The sequence below is a fragment of the Eumetopias jubatus genome, unplaced genomic scaffold, assembly GCF_037043125.1.
Source record: "Eumetopias jubatus isolate StellerSeaLion01/CBP00866 unplaced genomic scaffold, mEumJub1_p1.0 scaffold_4, whole genome shotgun sequence".
NCBI classification, from domain to species: Eukaryota; Metazoa; Chordata; class Mammalia; order Carnivora; family Otariidae; genus Eumetopias; species Eumetopias jubatus.
This window is the reverse complement of record NW_028274810.1, coordinates 110,671,431-110,689,269: the sequence shown is the minus strand read 5'-3', so window position 1 is coordinate 110,689,269 and position 17,839 is coordinate 110,671,431. Positions and strand designations below refer to the sequence as shown.

General features: G+C 44.2%; 1 protein-coding gene across 4 annotated transcripts in view; it reads right to left on the bottom strand.

Annotated features, from left to right (window-relative positions):
- The window catches only part of PTK2 (protein tyrosine kinase 2), a 254,738-nt gene that overhangs the window by 63,540 nt on the left and 173,359 nt on the right, over positions 1-17,839 (bottom strand). For all 4 annotated transcript variants that reach the window (XM_088022737.1, XM_088022738.1, XM_028105631.1 and 1 more), the window contains 2 exons: positions 8,682-8,738; positions 5,772-5,869 (listed from right to left, as the gene is read on the bottom strand). In XM_088022737.1, the coding sequence (XP_087878863.1) occupies positions 5,772-5,869; positions 8,682-8,738 (155 nt within the window). The remainder of the gene's footprint in view (positions 1-5,771; positions 5,870-8,681; positions 8,739-17,839) is intronic.

Here is a 17,839-nt window from a genome sequence, read left to right as displayed (position 1 = left end):
CAGATACTTGGTCAAGCATATTCTGAGTGTTTCTGGATGGATTTAACACGCAAACTGATAGACTGAGTGAAGCAGTTTGCCCTCCCTAATGTGGTGGGCCTCATCTGATCAGCTGAAGGCCTGAATAGAACAAAAAGTTGATCCTCTCCTAAATAAGAGGAAGTTCCTCTTGCCCAATTACCTTTGAGCTGGGACACTGCTTTCTTTCCTCCCCTTTGGACTACACCCGCACTGGCTATGTTGGGTCTCAGGCCTTCAGACACAGACCGGAAGTAAGAAACCGTCAGCTCTCCGGGTCAGCCCTCTTGTCGTGGCCCCCCGCAGCGTCCCTCTTTACTCAAACCTCTCACACCCAGCCTTATTTTCTATGCTCCAACATCATTTCGCATGGCTGCCCTTCTTGTTCTGCCTGACTGGAAAGCTCTTCCCCCGGAAAGCTGTGCTGAGATCCTTGGTCAAACCGTCCCGTCTAAAACAGCGCCCAGCCGCCTGCCCTGCACTCTAGCTCCCTGCCGCTCTGCACAACCCTCACCACAAGCTCCAAGCACAGAACTGTCCGCGCCACAGGCCCTTCAGGTTATTGCAATGTCACTATTCTACACATTTTTATTATATATTACAATATACACATAATGTACACTGTCATTTACATCATTACTATTTCCCATCACTGAAATTTAAGTTTCAAGACACAGGTACCTTGTTGTCTTGTTTGCCAAGAAGTTCCCCTTACAACAGTACTGAGTTCACAGTAGGTGCTCAGTACGTTATCTGCAGAGTTAATGAACGCTATTAAAACCTTTCTTTTGAATGCAGATGCCATTTACAAGTCAGCTGTGGCATATCTTAAAAATACCTTAAACTGTATTAATTTTAGATGTCACACTAATTGCATACCATATGATTCCAGAATACTAAACATTTTCAAACAAGAGAAATATAAACAGCAAAATGACTCTAACACAGACATGGGTCGCTTTCTTAACCTGCAGAGGAGGCATGCCTGCATGCAGGATTCCAGGTGGTAACGGTGGCCTGTCCCTGCAGCACAGTCGGGGCTACCACAGAGTGTCTGTCTGCTAAATGTCCGGGCTTAGAGCCTTCTTAGACGTGCTAGCCATAAACCACGCTAAGATGTAACTACTCTGCTTTGAATGAGTTAGTCTTTGTTTTCCTTAACTAGATGGTAAACTTCTTTAGGACCAGGACCATGAATTCTACCTCCATCTAAACACAGGGCCAATTGGTATAATCTAGAAATGACCCAAAATGTCCTTTTTAACAGGAATTCTGAATAACAACAACAGAAACTTCTGTAAGACCACAAAACCATCATCAATCCTGTGAATTCATACTCAAAGAGTGTCCATGATCCTTTAAGCAAGACAGTCTGAGGACATGCCAAAAAGTCCTGCTCTCTAAAACTCACAGTTTCAAATGATGCTGGACCTAAGATTCTGCGGGGGGCACCTGTATAAGGGGCCATATGTGAACAGAACCAGGGTCTTGGCATCTGTCCGTGGAGTAGCACTTGTGGCTGTCTGCCCCCAAACTGGACAGAAGCCTGGGGAGTGCTGAGCTGTGAGGGGCTGGCCACAGAGATTGGAATGTTGGAGAAGTCAGTTCAAAGTGAGCAAGACCAGAACCTAAGCAAAGTTGGTTTTTTGTTGTTTTTTTGCCTAAAAAACCTTTAAAAAGAGGCAGATTCAAACACAGAGATTGGAATGTTGGAGAAGTCAGTTCAAAGTGAGCAAGACCAGGGGCGCCTGGGTGGCTCAGTTGGTTAAGCGACTGCCTTCGGCTCAGGTCATGATCCTGGAGTCCCGGGATCGAGTCCCACATCGGGCTCCCTGCTCAGCGGGGGGGCTGCTTCTCCCTCTGACCCTCTTCCCTCTCATGCTCTCTCTCATTCTCTCTCTCAAATAAATAAAATTAAAAAAAAAAATCAAAGTGAGCAAGACCAGAACCTAAGCAAAGTTGGTTTTTTGTTGTTTTTTTGCCTAAAAAACCTTTAAAAAGAGGCAGATTCAAACAGAGCTGGGTTATTGCTCAAGGTGTGACTTTAAAAAACCTTTAAAATACAAGCAATATTTAGGGGAGAGAGAGGTCTTTTCAATGTCCCTGAAAATACCACATTGGTGTCCGGTATGCCTCCATAAAAGATATGATTAGGCTCTAAATTATTAACAACGAGTGAACCTTTAAAAGACTTAAATAAATCCAGAGAAGGGCTATTCTGGGATTCATTAAGAGAAAAAGATTTAAAAGCAGATTTTTTAAGCCTAAGATAATAATGATGAAAGAATGTGCAAGTGATCAGCAGAGGTTCAAATGATAAGAAAGAAGCCCGATCACCCTGCCAAATGAAGGCAACAGTGCGTGTGAACGAGCCTCCAGATGGGACTCCATGTTCACTAGCTCTGAGAATGAACTCCAGGTCCCCGACCCCATCTCTTCTCCTTCCGTGGCCCTCCCCACGCACACCACTGTGGCCACACTGGCCTCCTGTGGACTGCTCCCCTCTTGCTTCAGGGCTCTGCTCCGGGTCACCTATCAGAAGGTCTTCTTCTGCCATCTCACGGGGAGAGCACCCCGACCTCCTCTTGCCCATGCTTCCTCAGAGCACTTCTTCCCCACTCGACAATTTGTTTTTGTCTGTTCCTTTCTGTCTCCGAGAGATTTAAGTTCCGTGAGAGCAGAAATTGTGCCTGTTTTGTTCATTTTCATATCCCCATCACTTCACTGTCACATGGTAGGTGACTGAGAAATTGTTGCTGAAATAATTACTGGAGTCTCCGGTGGCAGATTCCTGGCCGTGACATGTGTGCTGAGCTGCAGTCTGATGATTAGTAAAAATCCTTGAAGAAATGCTACTTGATCTTATAGAACACTAAAGAACATAATCTGGAAAAAGGACTTAATAGGAGCCCCAAGAAATGAGTAGATTCCTTTGCACTATAAAATTAGACACCCACATTAAAAACAAAATAAACACTCATGTACAACATGTATCAGGAAGATACTCAACAAAAAGTGTGAACCCTGGTATTTTTCTGGGGGCTGGGACTCATTCAACAAATATTTAATAAACACTAGGCAATGGATATTAAAAAAAAGGTTCTCTTGTATTTTCACAACTGAAATGGATTATTTTATTTATTTACTTATTTATTTTTTTAGATTTTTATTTATTTGACAGAGACACAGCGAGAGAGGGAACACAAGCAGGGGGAGCAGAAGGAGAAGCACGCTCCCCACTGAGCAGGGAGCCCGATGCGGGGCTCGATCCCAGGACCCTGGGATCATGACCAGAGCCGAAGGCAGACGCTTAACGACTGAGCCACCCAGGCGCCCCTGGATTAGTTATTTTAAAAATGCATGAAATCAAGCCCATGAACCCTGCCATTATCTGTGTGGTCCTGGTAAGTCACTGAATTCTAGAGACTGCAGGGAGCTCTGAGGGTACCGAGTTCAATTGCCAGAATCCCGAGTCAAGAAGCCGCACCTCCCTCCCATCTCAGGTGGGTGCAGCCAAGTCTAAGAGTTAGGAAGTCTCTGAGTAACCTTAGATCCAGGGCTTTTCCTACTGCATTTTGCCCCAAAGAACAGAGTTAGGAGAATTAGGAAGATAACACAGAGTAAAAAAAAAAAACAACTGAAGAGAAGTTAACAGCTAGAAATACATAATCAATGATAGAATTGTATATAAGTACAAAGGCAGAGGCTTTCAAAACTGAAGTTTTAAAAAATGGAACCTCTAATTTGTTTAGTGACATTGGTGGCAACTGTCTGTTATTCCTGACAGAAACAAAAAACAAAAAAAAACCCTTTAGCTCTTTGGTTACAAAAGTAATGATCACTATGTCACTAGTGCACGTGTGAAGGACGTGAAAAAGTGACAGATATGGAGTTACTATGGAAAAATGCCATTTGCAGTTTCCAAAGCAGGGGTGACACAGAAGGTCAATCATCTGTGTTACTATAGACCTTCCTTGACTCACGATGGAGTTACGTCCGGATAAACCCATCATAAGTTGAAAACATCCTGAGCTGAAAGTGCGTGTGATATACCTAACCTCCCAAACAACACAGCTGAGCCACACCCACCTTACCCATGTGTGGAAGCGTTCACACAGGCCTGCAGTTGGGCAGAACCATTTCCCACAAAGTGTACTTTATAATGAAGTGTTGACAGCTCATGCAATTTATTGACTCCTCCACTGAAACTGACAAACAGAACGGCTGTGTGGGCGCAGAATGGTTGTCAGTCTGTTGGTGATGGGCCCTCACGATCGCGGCCGCCACCCTGCATAAGGACAGGGGATGTGCATCCCCCTCGCCTTCAACAGGATCCAAGTTCAAAATTCCAAGTATGGTTTCTACTGCATGCAAGTCACTTTTGCATCATCATAAAGTCAAAAATCTCTAAGTTGAACCACCCTTAAGTCCAAACATTGTAAGTTGGGGACAGTCTGTACACTCCTTCTTAGCACCATCTGTGTACACCTGTTACTATTCTAGTTAAAAAAGTTCCTTGAGCAAGTATGTACTATTATTTTCTCTTTTTTTTAAAGTAGGCTCCATGCTAGGTGTGGAGCCCAACGTGGGGCTGGAACTCACAACCCTGAGATCAAGGCCTGAGCTGAAACCGAGTTGGACATTTAACCAACTGAGCCACCCTCTGTTTTAAAATTATCGATCTAATAAAAACACATACGATAACCAGTGCTGGTAGGGATGCAGAGAAATGGGCACTCTTACCCGCTGTTGCTCAGAATGGAAATGGATAGCTTCTTTGGAGACAGTCTGGCAGTTAGTCAAAGAGTGGAACAGTTACCACGTGACCCAGGAATTCCACTCCCAGATAGCTACTCAAGAGAACTGAAAACTACTCACACACAAACTGTACAGGAGTGTTCACAGAGGCATTACTCGTAACAGCTAAGACATGGTAACACCCCAAATGACCATCAACAGAAAAATGGACAAACAAAAAGTGGTCTATCCATACGATCGAATGTTATTTGGCAGGGACAAGAAATGAAGTCCTGATACACGCTACAATGTAGATGACCCCTGAAAACATGCCAACGGGAAGAACCCATCATGAAAGGCCACATATCACATGAGTCCACTGACATGAAACATCCAGAACAGGCTAATCTACAGAGGCAGAAAGCACATGAGTGGTTGCCAGGGGCCAGGGGGAGGGTGATATGGGAGTGACTGCTAATGGATGTGGGGACCTCCTGCTGGGGCAAAGAAAATGTTCTAGAATGGACTGGGCAGTGGACTGTACAGCTCTAGCAATATTCTAAGAAAACCACTGAATTTTATGTTTTAAAGAAGTGAATTTTATAGTACGTGATTTATACAAGAAAGCTCTTATTAAAGAAAAAATTTTTTAAATGTGTTGATCTCTTTTGGAGGGCCGTTTGGGGTAAATGAATATTCTTTTCTTGAGGACGCAGGTAAGCAAGAATACTGGCCACCTGCTGTTGATGCTGGTCATCTATTTGTCGATTCTGTGCAATGGAACAATCACTGTGGAATCTGTTACTGAGGAGAGAGGCTGAGAGATTAAAATGAATAAAAGACAGACCCAGCCCTCTAACAGCTTAGTGTGCCATTTTTCTGTTTCTGAATATAGCAAGTAGGCGGACATGTATGACGAGCTTTGTAAAAGACAAGCTCAAAGAACTGAGGACTCATGAAGACAAGAGGCAACAGTCAAAAGTAGCTCAGGTTTCTGGTCGCCGCAGAGGACTTACTGGGCTCATATAGACGCCTTGATGGACGTCTCCAAACTGGCCTTCCCCAATGCACCGTCCAAGCTCGATTCTTTCTCTCTGAATCTCATAATCCCTGGCTGCAAAACACGATATACGTAAGTACAATATTCCAAATGTCGAAATTACACTTGATGCGCTTTTTGTTTCATTATCATCCCTGAGTACAAATCGCACTGGTGGCACATCATTCTATGAAAATGCTTTAAACAGAGTGGAATTCTCTTAAACGGTATTTTTAAAGGAATTACATAAACTGTTACGGCATCGCGTGAACTACCAAAACCATGTGAGTTCTATTAAAGGTAGATTTTTCATATTTTTAATGTTGATTTAGTTTATATCTGATAGTTTTCTAAACAGTTTCTCCAAGTAGTATTATATGCTTAAGTAATCAGTGCTATTAGTTTAGGTATTAATATATGAAAGGCTAAAAAACACAGTTATTTAAAGCAATTATTTAACAAATAACTGGTTTGAAAATATGGAGGCAAAAAAAAACTGTGTCACGAGAAACTTTGTTTTAAAAGTTTAAGAGTTTTCCACTTTCTTATGATCCTATCTATATTATTCACAGAGCTAAAAGAGTTTAAAGAGGTCACTTCTAAAAACTAATTTCAAAATCAGGTGACTTGGAATCAAGGCTGAACATATCACATTATACATGAAGAGTATTTTATATTTTTGAGAGCATTTGCCTCCAATTAATGTATTAAGTTACTGTGATTTTATACAAAACCAATTATTTAGTAGGCTGCTGAGGCACACGGAAGTAAAATACCCATTAGAAACCTCGTCAATCGATTCTAATCCAATTAACCACTTAGTATTTTGATTTCCTCCAGCCGGGAAACCTGTCTGCACAACCCACACTGTGCGCATTCCATTAGTGTAGCCGCCAATGGAATAAAATGATAGTCAAATATTTCAAAATCTCTCCCTGATTTATCAAATTCTAAACCATACAGAAAAATCCAACCCAAATTTTAGATGGTTCTTTTCCTCTTTAAAATCACTTTAGCTAGTACTTCCATTGGTTTAACAGCATGAATAAACCAATGGAAAGTAGTTTAAAGATAAAAGTTAACTGAAAACTGAAACATCCCACATCATTCCATAGGTTGCAATTGCAAGCAAATGCAGTTATTTTAAAGGAATCCTGTTACCTTCATCTATTCCATAGCTTTCTGTATTGCAATTAAGGGAGAAAAAAATTGAAGACCTTGCTTAGAAATAACTAATAGCAATTAGGTTAACAACAACAAACTCCAAGAGTACATTTCAACATTTACTTTGCTATATTTTAACCACAAACATCAGTAAAAAAAAAAAAAAAAAAAAAAAGAGGACTAGACACAAGCAAACTGAATCTCCTCAAATTACCTCGATGTAATGTCAACAACGCTTTTCAATCTCCATCTCGTAAATTCCTGCATGATAACTCATTTTTGTGGGGTCTGGACCTTTACTACTCAACACTGAATAGTAAGTATACAAATACAAATTTGGATAGTCTGCAGGGATGTATAAATGACTAAATGGCTAATCTAAATTTAAACATTTTCCATGTTGCTACTGCAAGTCAAAATGCCCAGGTTTCAGCTCTTCCTTCTGTTTTCTAAACACAAGAGCTCTTACAAGGGGATTCAGGGTGCACCTGGGATAATGCAGGTCTATGTTGGTAATGCCTCTTCAACGTGTACAGTTAATCTAAATGAGAGCATCTTTCAAAATCGTTACACAACAGGGTAAATAAAGTACCCAAAACATGTATTTTATAAATATGTACGGCTCTACTGAAATCAGGACCTCAGATGTTGACTTATTAAGGCCTCTGAGGCTGAACAGGAGACTCATAATTGGGCCTCTTTAAGAGGGAGGTTTAAAACTTTTTCTTTTAAAAATTTTATTTATTTATTTGACAGGGAAAGACACAGCGAGAGAGGGAACATAAGCAGGGGGAGTGGGAGAGGGAGAAGCCGGCTTCCCACCGAGCAGGGAGCCCGATGTGGGGCTCGATCCCAGGACCCTGGGATCATGACCTGAGCTGAAGGCAGACGCTTAACGACTGAGCCACCCAGGTGCCCTGGTTTAAAACATTTAAAAAAAAAAAAAAATTTTTTTTTATAAGTAAACCCTATGCCACACATGGGGCCTGAACGTAAGACTGAGAGATCAAGAGTCACATGCTCTACTGACTGAGTCAGCCAGGCGCCCCTACAACATTTTTTTCAATGTGAATGAAATTTCAAGTGTGTCTCCAATTCAAGATCTGGGACTATATCCTCCAATACGAGATCTGGGGCTTCCCAGGTTCTCTTCAGTCAAGAAGCAGCACACAACAGAGAGAAGCAGAATGCTGGCGTTCCTAGGCAGCAGGAAGGGTATAACTGAAGCCTCTCCCTCTCCACACCTCCCATCCTGAGCTGCAGGGACTGGCTGCACTGGAGGCAGGAAGCTCTTTTTAACTGGTTAGTCAATGGCAATAAAGAACAAAGTTTCAAAGGGGAAATGCAATTCATTGAATATGTGTATTCAAAGAAGTGAATAGACATGTGTATATATTTATTTAACTTTAAATAATACAATCATCTACAGAGAGGATATTCTGTCATCAATAAAGGTTGTATTACCATAGAGTCAGGAAACAAGATTACGAAAAACCTGTAACTAAGCAGACTTACTACAGATATTTGAGCTTTAGGTTTCTGACTTTAGACTTAGTCAAATATGAAACAGAATTCTAAAGGTTGAAGAGAATATTTCTGTCATGCACTTAATGAGCTATTAAAGATAGTTCTAAAAAACAATACCTAAAACTTTTAAATGTGAGATATTTGAAAGTTAAATACTGTCAAATCTGAACGAGAACAAAATCAGAAGCCTACTTACTTGAGGGCATGGTGTAGGTATCTTCTTCGTCTATAATCTCAGCATAATCATCTGTTTCTGTAGGAAAGGAAGCAGATATGTTGGAAGAGGTTAAATATTTGACCTCCTGGCCTTTAATAGAATTAGAAAACGCAAAATGAGTTGCCTAAATCCCCTACTATGCCAACATATTCTTAAAACACTATTCCCCAATTTTTGCTCACACATGAGTCATTTATGGAAATAAAAGTGACATCATGGTGCAGTCTGCTGTAACACACAGACTTGCTTCTTGGGGAGCACACAGCGCTGGCACAGAGAGCCCTTGTGAAGAACGCAAAGGCGCGGAGCATCTATGACTAGGACTCAAAGCCCCCCATCTGTACCGACTGCAAAACTCTCCCCTGACGGCACCAAATTCAAGTTCAAACCCACACTTCAGTCTCGTGGGATTTCTCCAAACAAGACTGGTATCTCAAAAACTGAGAATCTGCCATTATTCATAACTAGACTCTACAGCAGATTCTGAAGGCTGGCCTCTTGGAAAACAAAAATGACGGCCTGACTGTTGAGTAGATTAAGTGGGTAACGTATTTCGTTTGTTCAGGGTGGAAGCAGCCCAGGAATTTATCTCCTGTCACTTTGCACACAGATGTCTGAGTACACATTAATGTCAAAAGGGTAAAAGATCTAACAAAAAGAATGAAATGACAAGAAATGGCATTATTAAAATGAGTTCTTTTCTGAGGTGACGTCAAGCAGTTGCAGTGTTTCCACTACCCCTTTCAGTAATACACTGACTTAGAAATCCATCTCCATCAATGGGGAAAATTATTTTGAAGAAAACTACCCTCACTTGGACAACAATTACGCTGACTTACGCCCTGCCTGTTTTTCTGCAACGAGGAAAAGCATTAGCTGCTCCTCGAGTACGGGTTTAAGCTGCTGGGCCAGGAGAGGAGGGCAGTACTTCCTGAATTATCTTTGAGAAGAGCTCTTCAAAGAGAAAATCTGCCCAAGCATCCACCTTTAACCCCAGAAAAACTAAAAGCTAAATGTTCTTCCTTTTGTGCTGCTCCTACTACTTCATTCAGGTATTAAAATTATGGAAAAGAGAGAATATATGTAGTCTACACTCTTTAGGATATCAATCGTTCCACGTATTGCTATGGTAATGACTGAGGTCAGACCTAAGAGTTACTGGAAGAATTTAGTTCTTAATTAAAAACGATTAAAGTAAAAAAAAAAAAAAATTCAGCTGGTAGAATACGAAGTCAATAAATCAATTTTCCTTAAAGCATTTAGTAAATGTAAACTATTCCTAAGTCCTACATGAAAGGTGGATAATCTCTACCATTCTTACATGTTCTAAGTAACACTACTTAGAGGATTAAAGAAAAACATTCAATCTACCCCAACCCTACATTCTTTTATTTCTCTGTTTCCCCCTCTTATCCTGTTCTCAGTGAACGGGCATGTCCTAGCCTACAGCTTTGCTTTTGTGTAGGCGGGCTTAATGAAGGACGGTGGGAAATGGTATTCGGGGACGGAAGGGAATCACTAAGGCACTTTATGAAAAAGGACCAAGCAGAGGAGGAATCTACACGAGTAGCTGAGACAAGAGAAGCAACATGTCACACACATGGCGTCTACTCATTGCCTTCTCTCCTTATTCTCTAATTTATACCCTCCCCTGAGAAAGCTACCTAAGGAAGAATTTCCACAAGCAACAGACGCTACCCTCTCTGCCTTCTTTCCTACAAAGCATGCACCTGCAGAGGACAGATGCGGTAGGTGAACCTGGGTGGCAGGACCCTGGCCGTGACAGCTGCCAGACCCCCGGCCCCTGCCTGCTCCCCCTGCTGCCCTGTTCCCAACCCCTGGCCCTGGCTCTAGGCTCTACTGAGGAGATGCCATGGATCAATCAACAGCACATGGCTGTGGGGTCACTGCCTGCCTGATGGAGAAGGGCGCGAAGCTGCCTCTCACCCAGGACTTACCACATGCCGGAGCTCTTGCTGGCTCAGCCAGAAATTCTGGTTTCAGCCAAAGTGTTACCCAGCCAGAGACCTCGCCTCCAACCGACCTGCCCCCACCCATCACTCTTCGTCGTGCTGCCTGATCTGCTTGCCTCAGCCCTCATCACTACCCGCTAGCTGGCAGTCCTTGGTTCCTTGGCCACTGTCTGCCCCGCTCCAGACGGAGAGCCCAGGGGAGCACAGCTTCTCCACATCTAACACGGGGCCCGGCACAGAGAAGGGACCAGGTCCGTATTGGCTGAACAGAGGACGGCTTCGCTGCAACCGCGTGGTGAGGGGACTACAGCGGAGGCAAAGACACAACGTGGCCTGTGCAGGGCCGTGCAGCCTGGATGGGGTGGAGCTGCGGTGCACTGGACGGGCCCAGTCCCTGCGTTCAGGGGCAGCCCACGCCTCCCACGAGGCCACCTCACCTGTCTGTGCTGCAGCTGGACCCTCACGTGGACAATGGGAACACACAGCCACCTTGCAGGGTTGTTATGAGGATTACAGGAGATACATACAAGTCGAGGTGTGGACCTGCACATGATAGCTGATCACAAAATCGTAGCTCCTTGCGGTTTTGCTTCTTCTGCAGGCTCTACAGGAAGAACCTGGCAGCGGAGGGGTTCCTGCCTACTGAGACTCTGGGTCGGCCCCTCTGGAGTGACTGTAATGGCTTCTGGGACAGCCTCTTTTTAGAAAAGCCTCACTCGAAATAACCACCTCTGAAACAACTCTGAAGCCATAAAAATAAAATGGCTAATAGATACCAGGCTAGCATACAACCCTGATTTGGGAAAAATCAAGTTGCAGATGCTTGAATTAATTCACACAATCTAAGAAAGAGCCTGTAATTTTTCCCTCTCAATGCTATGTGAATTCTATATAGAACCTTTGGGGATATCAAAGCTGTCTGGGAATTACTCAGGGTGACATCTGGGGTGTAGGCCATGTACTGTGGTGTAACAGGACTAGAGAATTTTCACTGCAGCTAACAGTGCTTGTGTCCTCAGCTGTTGAAGGGACAGACCTACAAAAATGTCACTGTGACCTACAGAGGGGCTCTCAAGCTCCAACACTTGGCATAGTTCTCCAAGAATTCTTGATATTGATTTGGCTCTATTCTTCTTTCCTGGTTTTTAGGATTATAGGATTTTATGATACTGACATGAGAGTTATTTTTACACACTTAAGGGCCCCTGAAAAACTGGAGGCCAGCCTGAAATTGCCTGCCCCCATGATACAAGGAAAAGAAACATAAAAAAAAGGAAACAAGTTCTAGATCTGGGCACAAATAAGGGAAGGCAGATCCGCTTACGGATGACGGGGGCAGCATTACCGAGAACGCACCATACTGCAGACACTGCTAGAAACTGTGATTGCTGATCCAATGAGGTGGTACTGCTATCATCATCCCGCTTTGCAGACCGGAAACCGAGGCCCCCAGGGCACACGTGAGTTCCTCAGGACCCCAGTGCCACTCAGCGGTGGGCTGGTATTCCTAGCAACGCTCAGGTACAGACCCTCATCCCGTATTATCCTCCACAACGTTTACAGGGACTCTCACTTGTCTTTAAAGGTTTTTTCTTTTGTCATCTCTGCACCTAATGTGGGACTGGAGCTCACAACCCCGAGATCAAGAGTCGCACACTCCCCTGACTAAGCTAGCCTGGCGCCCCTGGGGACTTTTATTTGTGAGATCAGATACCCTATGCTATGAAACTATGGAAGATTCCTCTAGGGATGTTTTGGGAACCTACCCTCACCCCCCAACACAGGCAGAGTTCTGCTCCAGAGATGTTCACAAGATGGGGGCCTCTGTGTTTGGGAGACTATTTCAAGGTACCTGGTCCATTAATCAAATACTTCAAAATAAACATTTTTAAAAATGGGGATTCCTGAAACCCTGTACAACATTATAATTTGAAAGGTTAGGTAAAATCAAAAAGAGGAAGACAACGCAAAAAGGACAGAAACTGACAGCTCAGAAATCAGGAGAGAAAAGAGCCAGGTTCTCCTCTTAGAGCACGGTAAACAGGCCGCGTCACGTGGCTACAGAGACCCTGACACAGCGGCCCCGTGCCCCAGGCCCCTGCTCGGTCACCCAGCCTGAGGCCGCTCAAGGCTGGGGCGCGCGAGCCGGTGCAGCTCACAAAAGCCTTCAGGCGCACACACTTCTCAAGTGCTGACGATCTGCTCAACCTTCCCCGGAAGAGGGGGTCGGTGGTGTGGTTCTGTTGCAACTCCTCTACTCGCCGGGCAGAAAAATGGGGCCCCTTCCCCCTGGTGGTGCTTGGGCCCTGGCTTGGACACCTGCAATGCTAAAAACCTGCTCCCCTGGCCGTCCTCCCGCAGGGAGTCGGAATGAGGCATCTATCCCACAGAGCAACATCTCTACAGGGACAAGACTACTCGGACAACTCCGTGGGACCCCCCTCCCAGCTGGTAACTGCCATGCGGTGCTGGCCCAGAGGCCCTGGCAAGCAGGGGAAGAGCTCTCTTCTAGGGAGCTGGGAAGGGCCCCGCTGTGCTCTTTCACATCAACCGCTTTATGACCTCGACCAGGGTCAGCAGCTCTTTCCTGTCACAGCTTAGACAGCGGGTCTTTCAGACTCTGCTGGTCACCGTCTCTGCTGGCCCTGTCTGACCCCGGGCAGCCTTCTGTACACAAGTGGGTGTGACTATGCTCCAGTAAAGGCTCACCTGTGGACACCGAAATATGAATTTCATAGAGTTCTGATGCCAAAAATACTATTCTTCTTTTGATTTTTCCCCAATCATTAAAAAAAGTAATAATCATTCTGTGCTCCAGGGGCAATACAAAAACAAGAGGTGGGCTGTATCTTGCCCATGGGCCTCAGTTTGTGGACCCCTGACCTAGACCAAGTGACTAATGCCTTAAGGCCCAGTTTATTCATCTATAAAATGGGAACAGAAATACTTGCCCTAACTGACTGACAGAACTGGGAAAGTAAAACGTGGGAAAATGGTTTCATTACATAGAGCATGTGGGAATAACCTCATGTTTATAAACATTTGTTCAAATTCTCATGCTTTCACAGTAATCCTCACAACAACCGCTGAGACCTTTTATGGATGAAGACACACAAGATGAAGCAATTTGCTCAGGACCAGTCAACTAGGCTGCTGGTGACATGATGGGGCAGTGGGGGCTGGAGTCTCCCTCCTGATCACACATCCTGCAGCAGCCTCGGCCTCGGGAGTCTCTCCACCCTGGGCTCGTCAGACCCCTCTCGGGCTCTGCGGAGAGGACAACGCCCGGAGTCATGTGCCTGCGCACGGTGGTGGGGAGGTGGGGGGTGGTCCGTGCCAGCAGCAGCCGCTCACTAACCGGTAACTACCAAGGAGTGGGTATCTATGCTGTCAGCCCCACGGCCCAGACACGCTTTGCCAAAGTCATGTTTAGGTAAGATCTTTCACTACTCAAGTTATCAATCCTACCATGAAATGACACAGGGGAAATCTTCAGTAAAAGCATTCTCTCCTTTAATCATGAGGAAAAATGCAATCCTCCCTAATTTGAGTTTAGTGTAAAGAGTATAGAGTTTCATGCAGGCACCACATGAAGTGGGGAACATAAAACACAATACGTGACTTTCAAATTTCTCATTTTTTAAGTGCTGCCCTCAAACCTTTGAAGAATCGTCCTTATCACTGTTGCTGATATTTCTCTAACTAGTTTGTGTGTGATTCTTAAAAATCACTTTTTGTTCCTTCCTTTCTACTACCCACTCCCAAACTAAGAATTATTTTTACACACACACACCGTACTTGGGAAATCCTCCATGGACTTCTATCATTTACAGCTTCCCAGTGTAACTAATCTTGTTGACTAGTACCATTTTGACAACTGTTCTAGAAACCTAAAGTTTTAATTATGAAATCTAGAAAATTCACTATGTGTATATACAACTCAAATTTACCACTGAGACATGACAGAGAAACCGGCAAAGCCCTAAACAATTTTTAAGAGATCATTTGTTCACATCATCATTTTTTCGTACTTGTTTTGGATCAAAACCACATTTTGCCTTTCATTAAATACTGAACCATATTTATGAATAAATAATTCTCATATTAGTAACACAAATGTGAAAATAAATATTACCGTCCCCACTAATTTCATCTGCAGATCCAGGTAGCATGCAAAGAAAGGGAGAGTGGGGGAGGAAGGAGGGTGGGGAGGGGAGAGAGGGAGACACACTATTAAAAAGACAAGTCAGTCAAAGCACAAGGAAAACAAAAAAATCACCCCCCAGGTCTAATTCAAAAGGTGAAAAGAGCGACTGCAGTAGTGAGTGTGTTTACTTGGTGTAAGGGCATTATGCCGAGTTCCCACCTGTCCACACGTCATACAAAGTTCCAGAGCAGTTCTGTAAAGCTGGTCTCTACCATACTGAGCAAAATTAATCTGATAGGCGCTCACAGTTAAATGCTAAAAATAGCCTGGACCCCTCAAAGGGAATTTGCATCCTGTCAGATAAAAATGAAGATAAGTAGTCATCAATGTGTCTGGTGAAGCCTAGCCTCCCCCAGGGAGCCGTGGGCTCCTATTACACAGAGCCCCAGGCCAGGCCCAGCACATAAGCTGTACAACAAGTCAGGTTTCCATTTAAATTCATGCAGTGTTTGGAGAAATTCCTGTTCTGATTATTACAAATACTCTTTGCTTTCCAGAAAATGATCTAAATGGCCTGGCTGTCTCCACTCTGCAGCAGCCCCGAGTATCTGCCAGCAAAGCATGACAAGCAGACTGGGGCTCACTCCGACCGTCCTTCACTCAGCTGCATGCTACTTTAGGAAACCCACAGTGTAAAACAAGGTACCTGCTGGCCCCACAAATGAAACCAGGAAGCCACGCCTCACCCTGTCATGCATTTAAAAACCAGCAAACAGGCAAACAAAAAGTCTTCTCTTGGAGAGCAGCCCAGAGACGGTCAACGTGAACCGTCGCCCCCGTACGGCTGCTGAGCGGCAGACAGCCCGTACGCTGACACCCAGTTAAGGCACACTCTGCTCAGGACAATCTACAAGCGTCCGGTTAGGCCCGCTGCCGGGGCGTGGCGGTTAGTGAGAGTTGGCGCGAGCGAGTGCAGTACCCGTAGGAGAAGGCTCATGGGAACAGAAGACCAAAGGGAGAAAGCGCCTAGCTTTCTTAACTTTATGTTGGCAGGGACTGACTCCTTTATAAAGAGGCAAGAGGAAGAAAGAGAAAAATAGAAACACATTATTTCATACAAAAATACAAAAGAAAACTTATGTTACATATTTTAAGGCAGCGCTATAAAAGCAAATACAAAATTGCAATGCTTTTATTTCACTATTGGCATACTTTATTTCTTACTCTGATTGACTTCAGTTTTAAAAAAAATACTAATATTTTAAAATACAAGTTTCTCTTTTAGCAAAGATTAGCACTAGATATAGAAACTTTTAGCCAGACACACGATTCTCCCAGCTCTGCAGAGCCAGCCACGTGACGGTATTACAGATATTTTTACAAATAACAAAACTGAAACAAAACGAAACAAGACAAAACACAAAGACAAATAAATAATTCAAGAATCCTGTGGACATTCAACCATAAAGAAAAAATTGCCAGAAACTAGCAGATCCTGATTTGTGAGAGTTTTATGAGCAATTTTCCCCAAATTAGCAGCAAAGACACAGACTCACAGACCTTAAGTGTACACCCTAAATAGATGACTTTAACACAATAACTAGCGATGAGGATGTCTGAATACCCAGGCTGAAAAGCCCCCTGCCCCCTAGCATCGCCTGCTTACTCACTGCCTCGCTCACATACTGTCAGCTGTGACAGTCGCCTCTGCCCTGGACGCTGGCTGCTGCCCAGCTCACCAAGAACACAGCCCAGCTGCACGGAGAAGCAACAATTACAGTATGGTACAGGGAAGAGTGGGCTTCTGCCAAAGTCAAAACAGGGGATGTAGCTCTTGAAGACGCAGTGCTGAGAACACGGGGCAGAAAAGACACAGGAGACATGCAACACTTAACGGCATCCCCATGGGATCCCCTCAAGAAAGGACTTCAGGGGTGGCCCAGGGAGAGCAGGGCTGGGCTCAACTGATGGCCGGGACTTACAGACGGTTATCAACGTGTTAGGAACAGAAGAAGGAAGAATAGAAACAGACAACGTAGTGATATTTCAGTCGCTGTGCTGTGATCCCGACCTGGTTACTGAGGGTTTCACCTTCCACCGCCATCAGGAGGGTGCAGCTCCTTGTGGTTGTCGGTTAAGAACAGGGGCCTGGTGCAAAGCCTGAATGCGCGCTGTCAGGCCGGAAGCAGCCCGGGCCTGGAGCTGAGGATGAGGGCAGGGGCAAGAGCTCCACGGGATGTGACAGGAGAGACAGGCACCCGGACGGTGGGGGAAGTGACAGCATTCTGTCAGGAGTCAGTTTTCTGATTTCAGTAATTACATTGTGATCATGTAAGAGGACGTCTTTGGTCTTAGGAAATACACATTGGAACATTGTAAGTGAAGGGGCACAGCATGCCCGCAAGTGCTTTCAAATGGCTCCAGGGGGAAAACCTGAGCGAAGATTAGTGGGCCAAAATATGAACATGGTGAATCCCAGTAAAGGATATGAGAGACTTCATTTTACTGTTCTTAAACCCATTCTTTAGGTATGGAATTATGGAAACATAAAGAATACAAAGGACACATATTTGAATTGAGATGCTGGCTCCCCTCCTCATTCTTTGACCTTGGAAAAGTTACCGAACTTGTTTATTTGTAAAATGAGGCAGCGACAGAGGCTTCCCCCACAGAGAGCTGTGGAGAGGGTCCCATGGGGTTCCCCAGGCACCTGTCACGGGGCAGCCACCACGTAAGTGCGAGCTAAGTCCCATTTTTCTATTGCTTATTTTATTTCGAAACTGACCTGAGTATTCTTTATATTGACTTAAAAAGCGAATAGTTTTTAAAAAATATAACTCTTCTTCAGTCATATCAAGATTATCCCACACCATTAAATAAAAATGCTGTTGGGACTCTTCTGTTTATTTAGGTGTGTTATTTTATTCAAGATGATTACTTTACATTTATTGAACACCTACCATGAGCGGGGCACACTGTAGATGCTTGGTTTACAGCAGTGAAACAGGCCCCCCAAC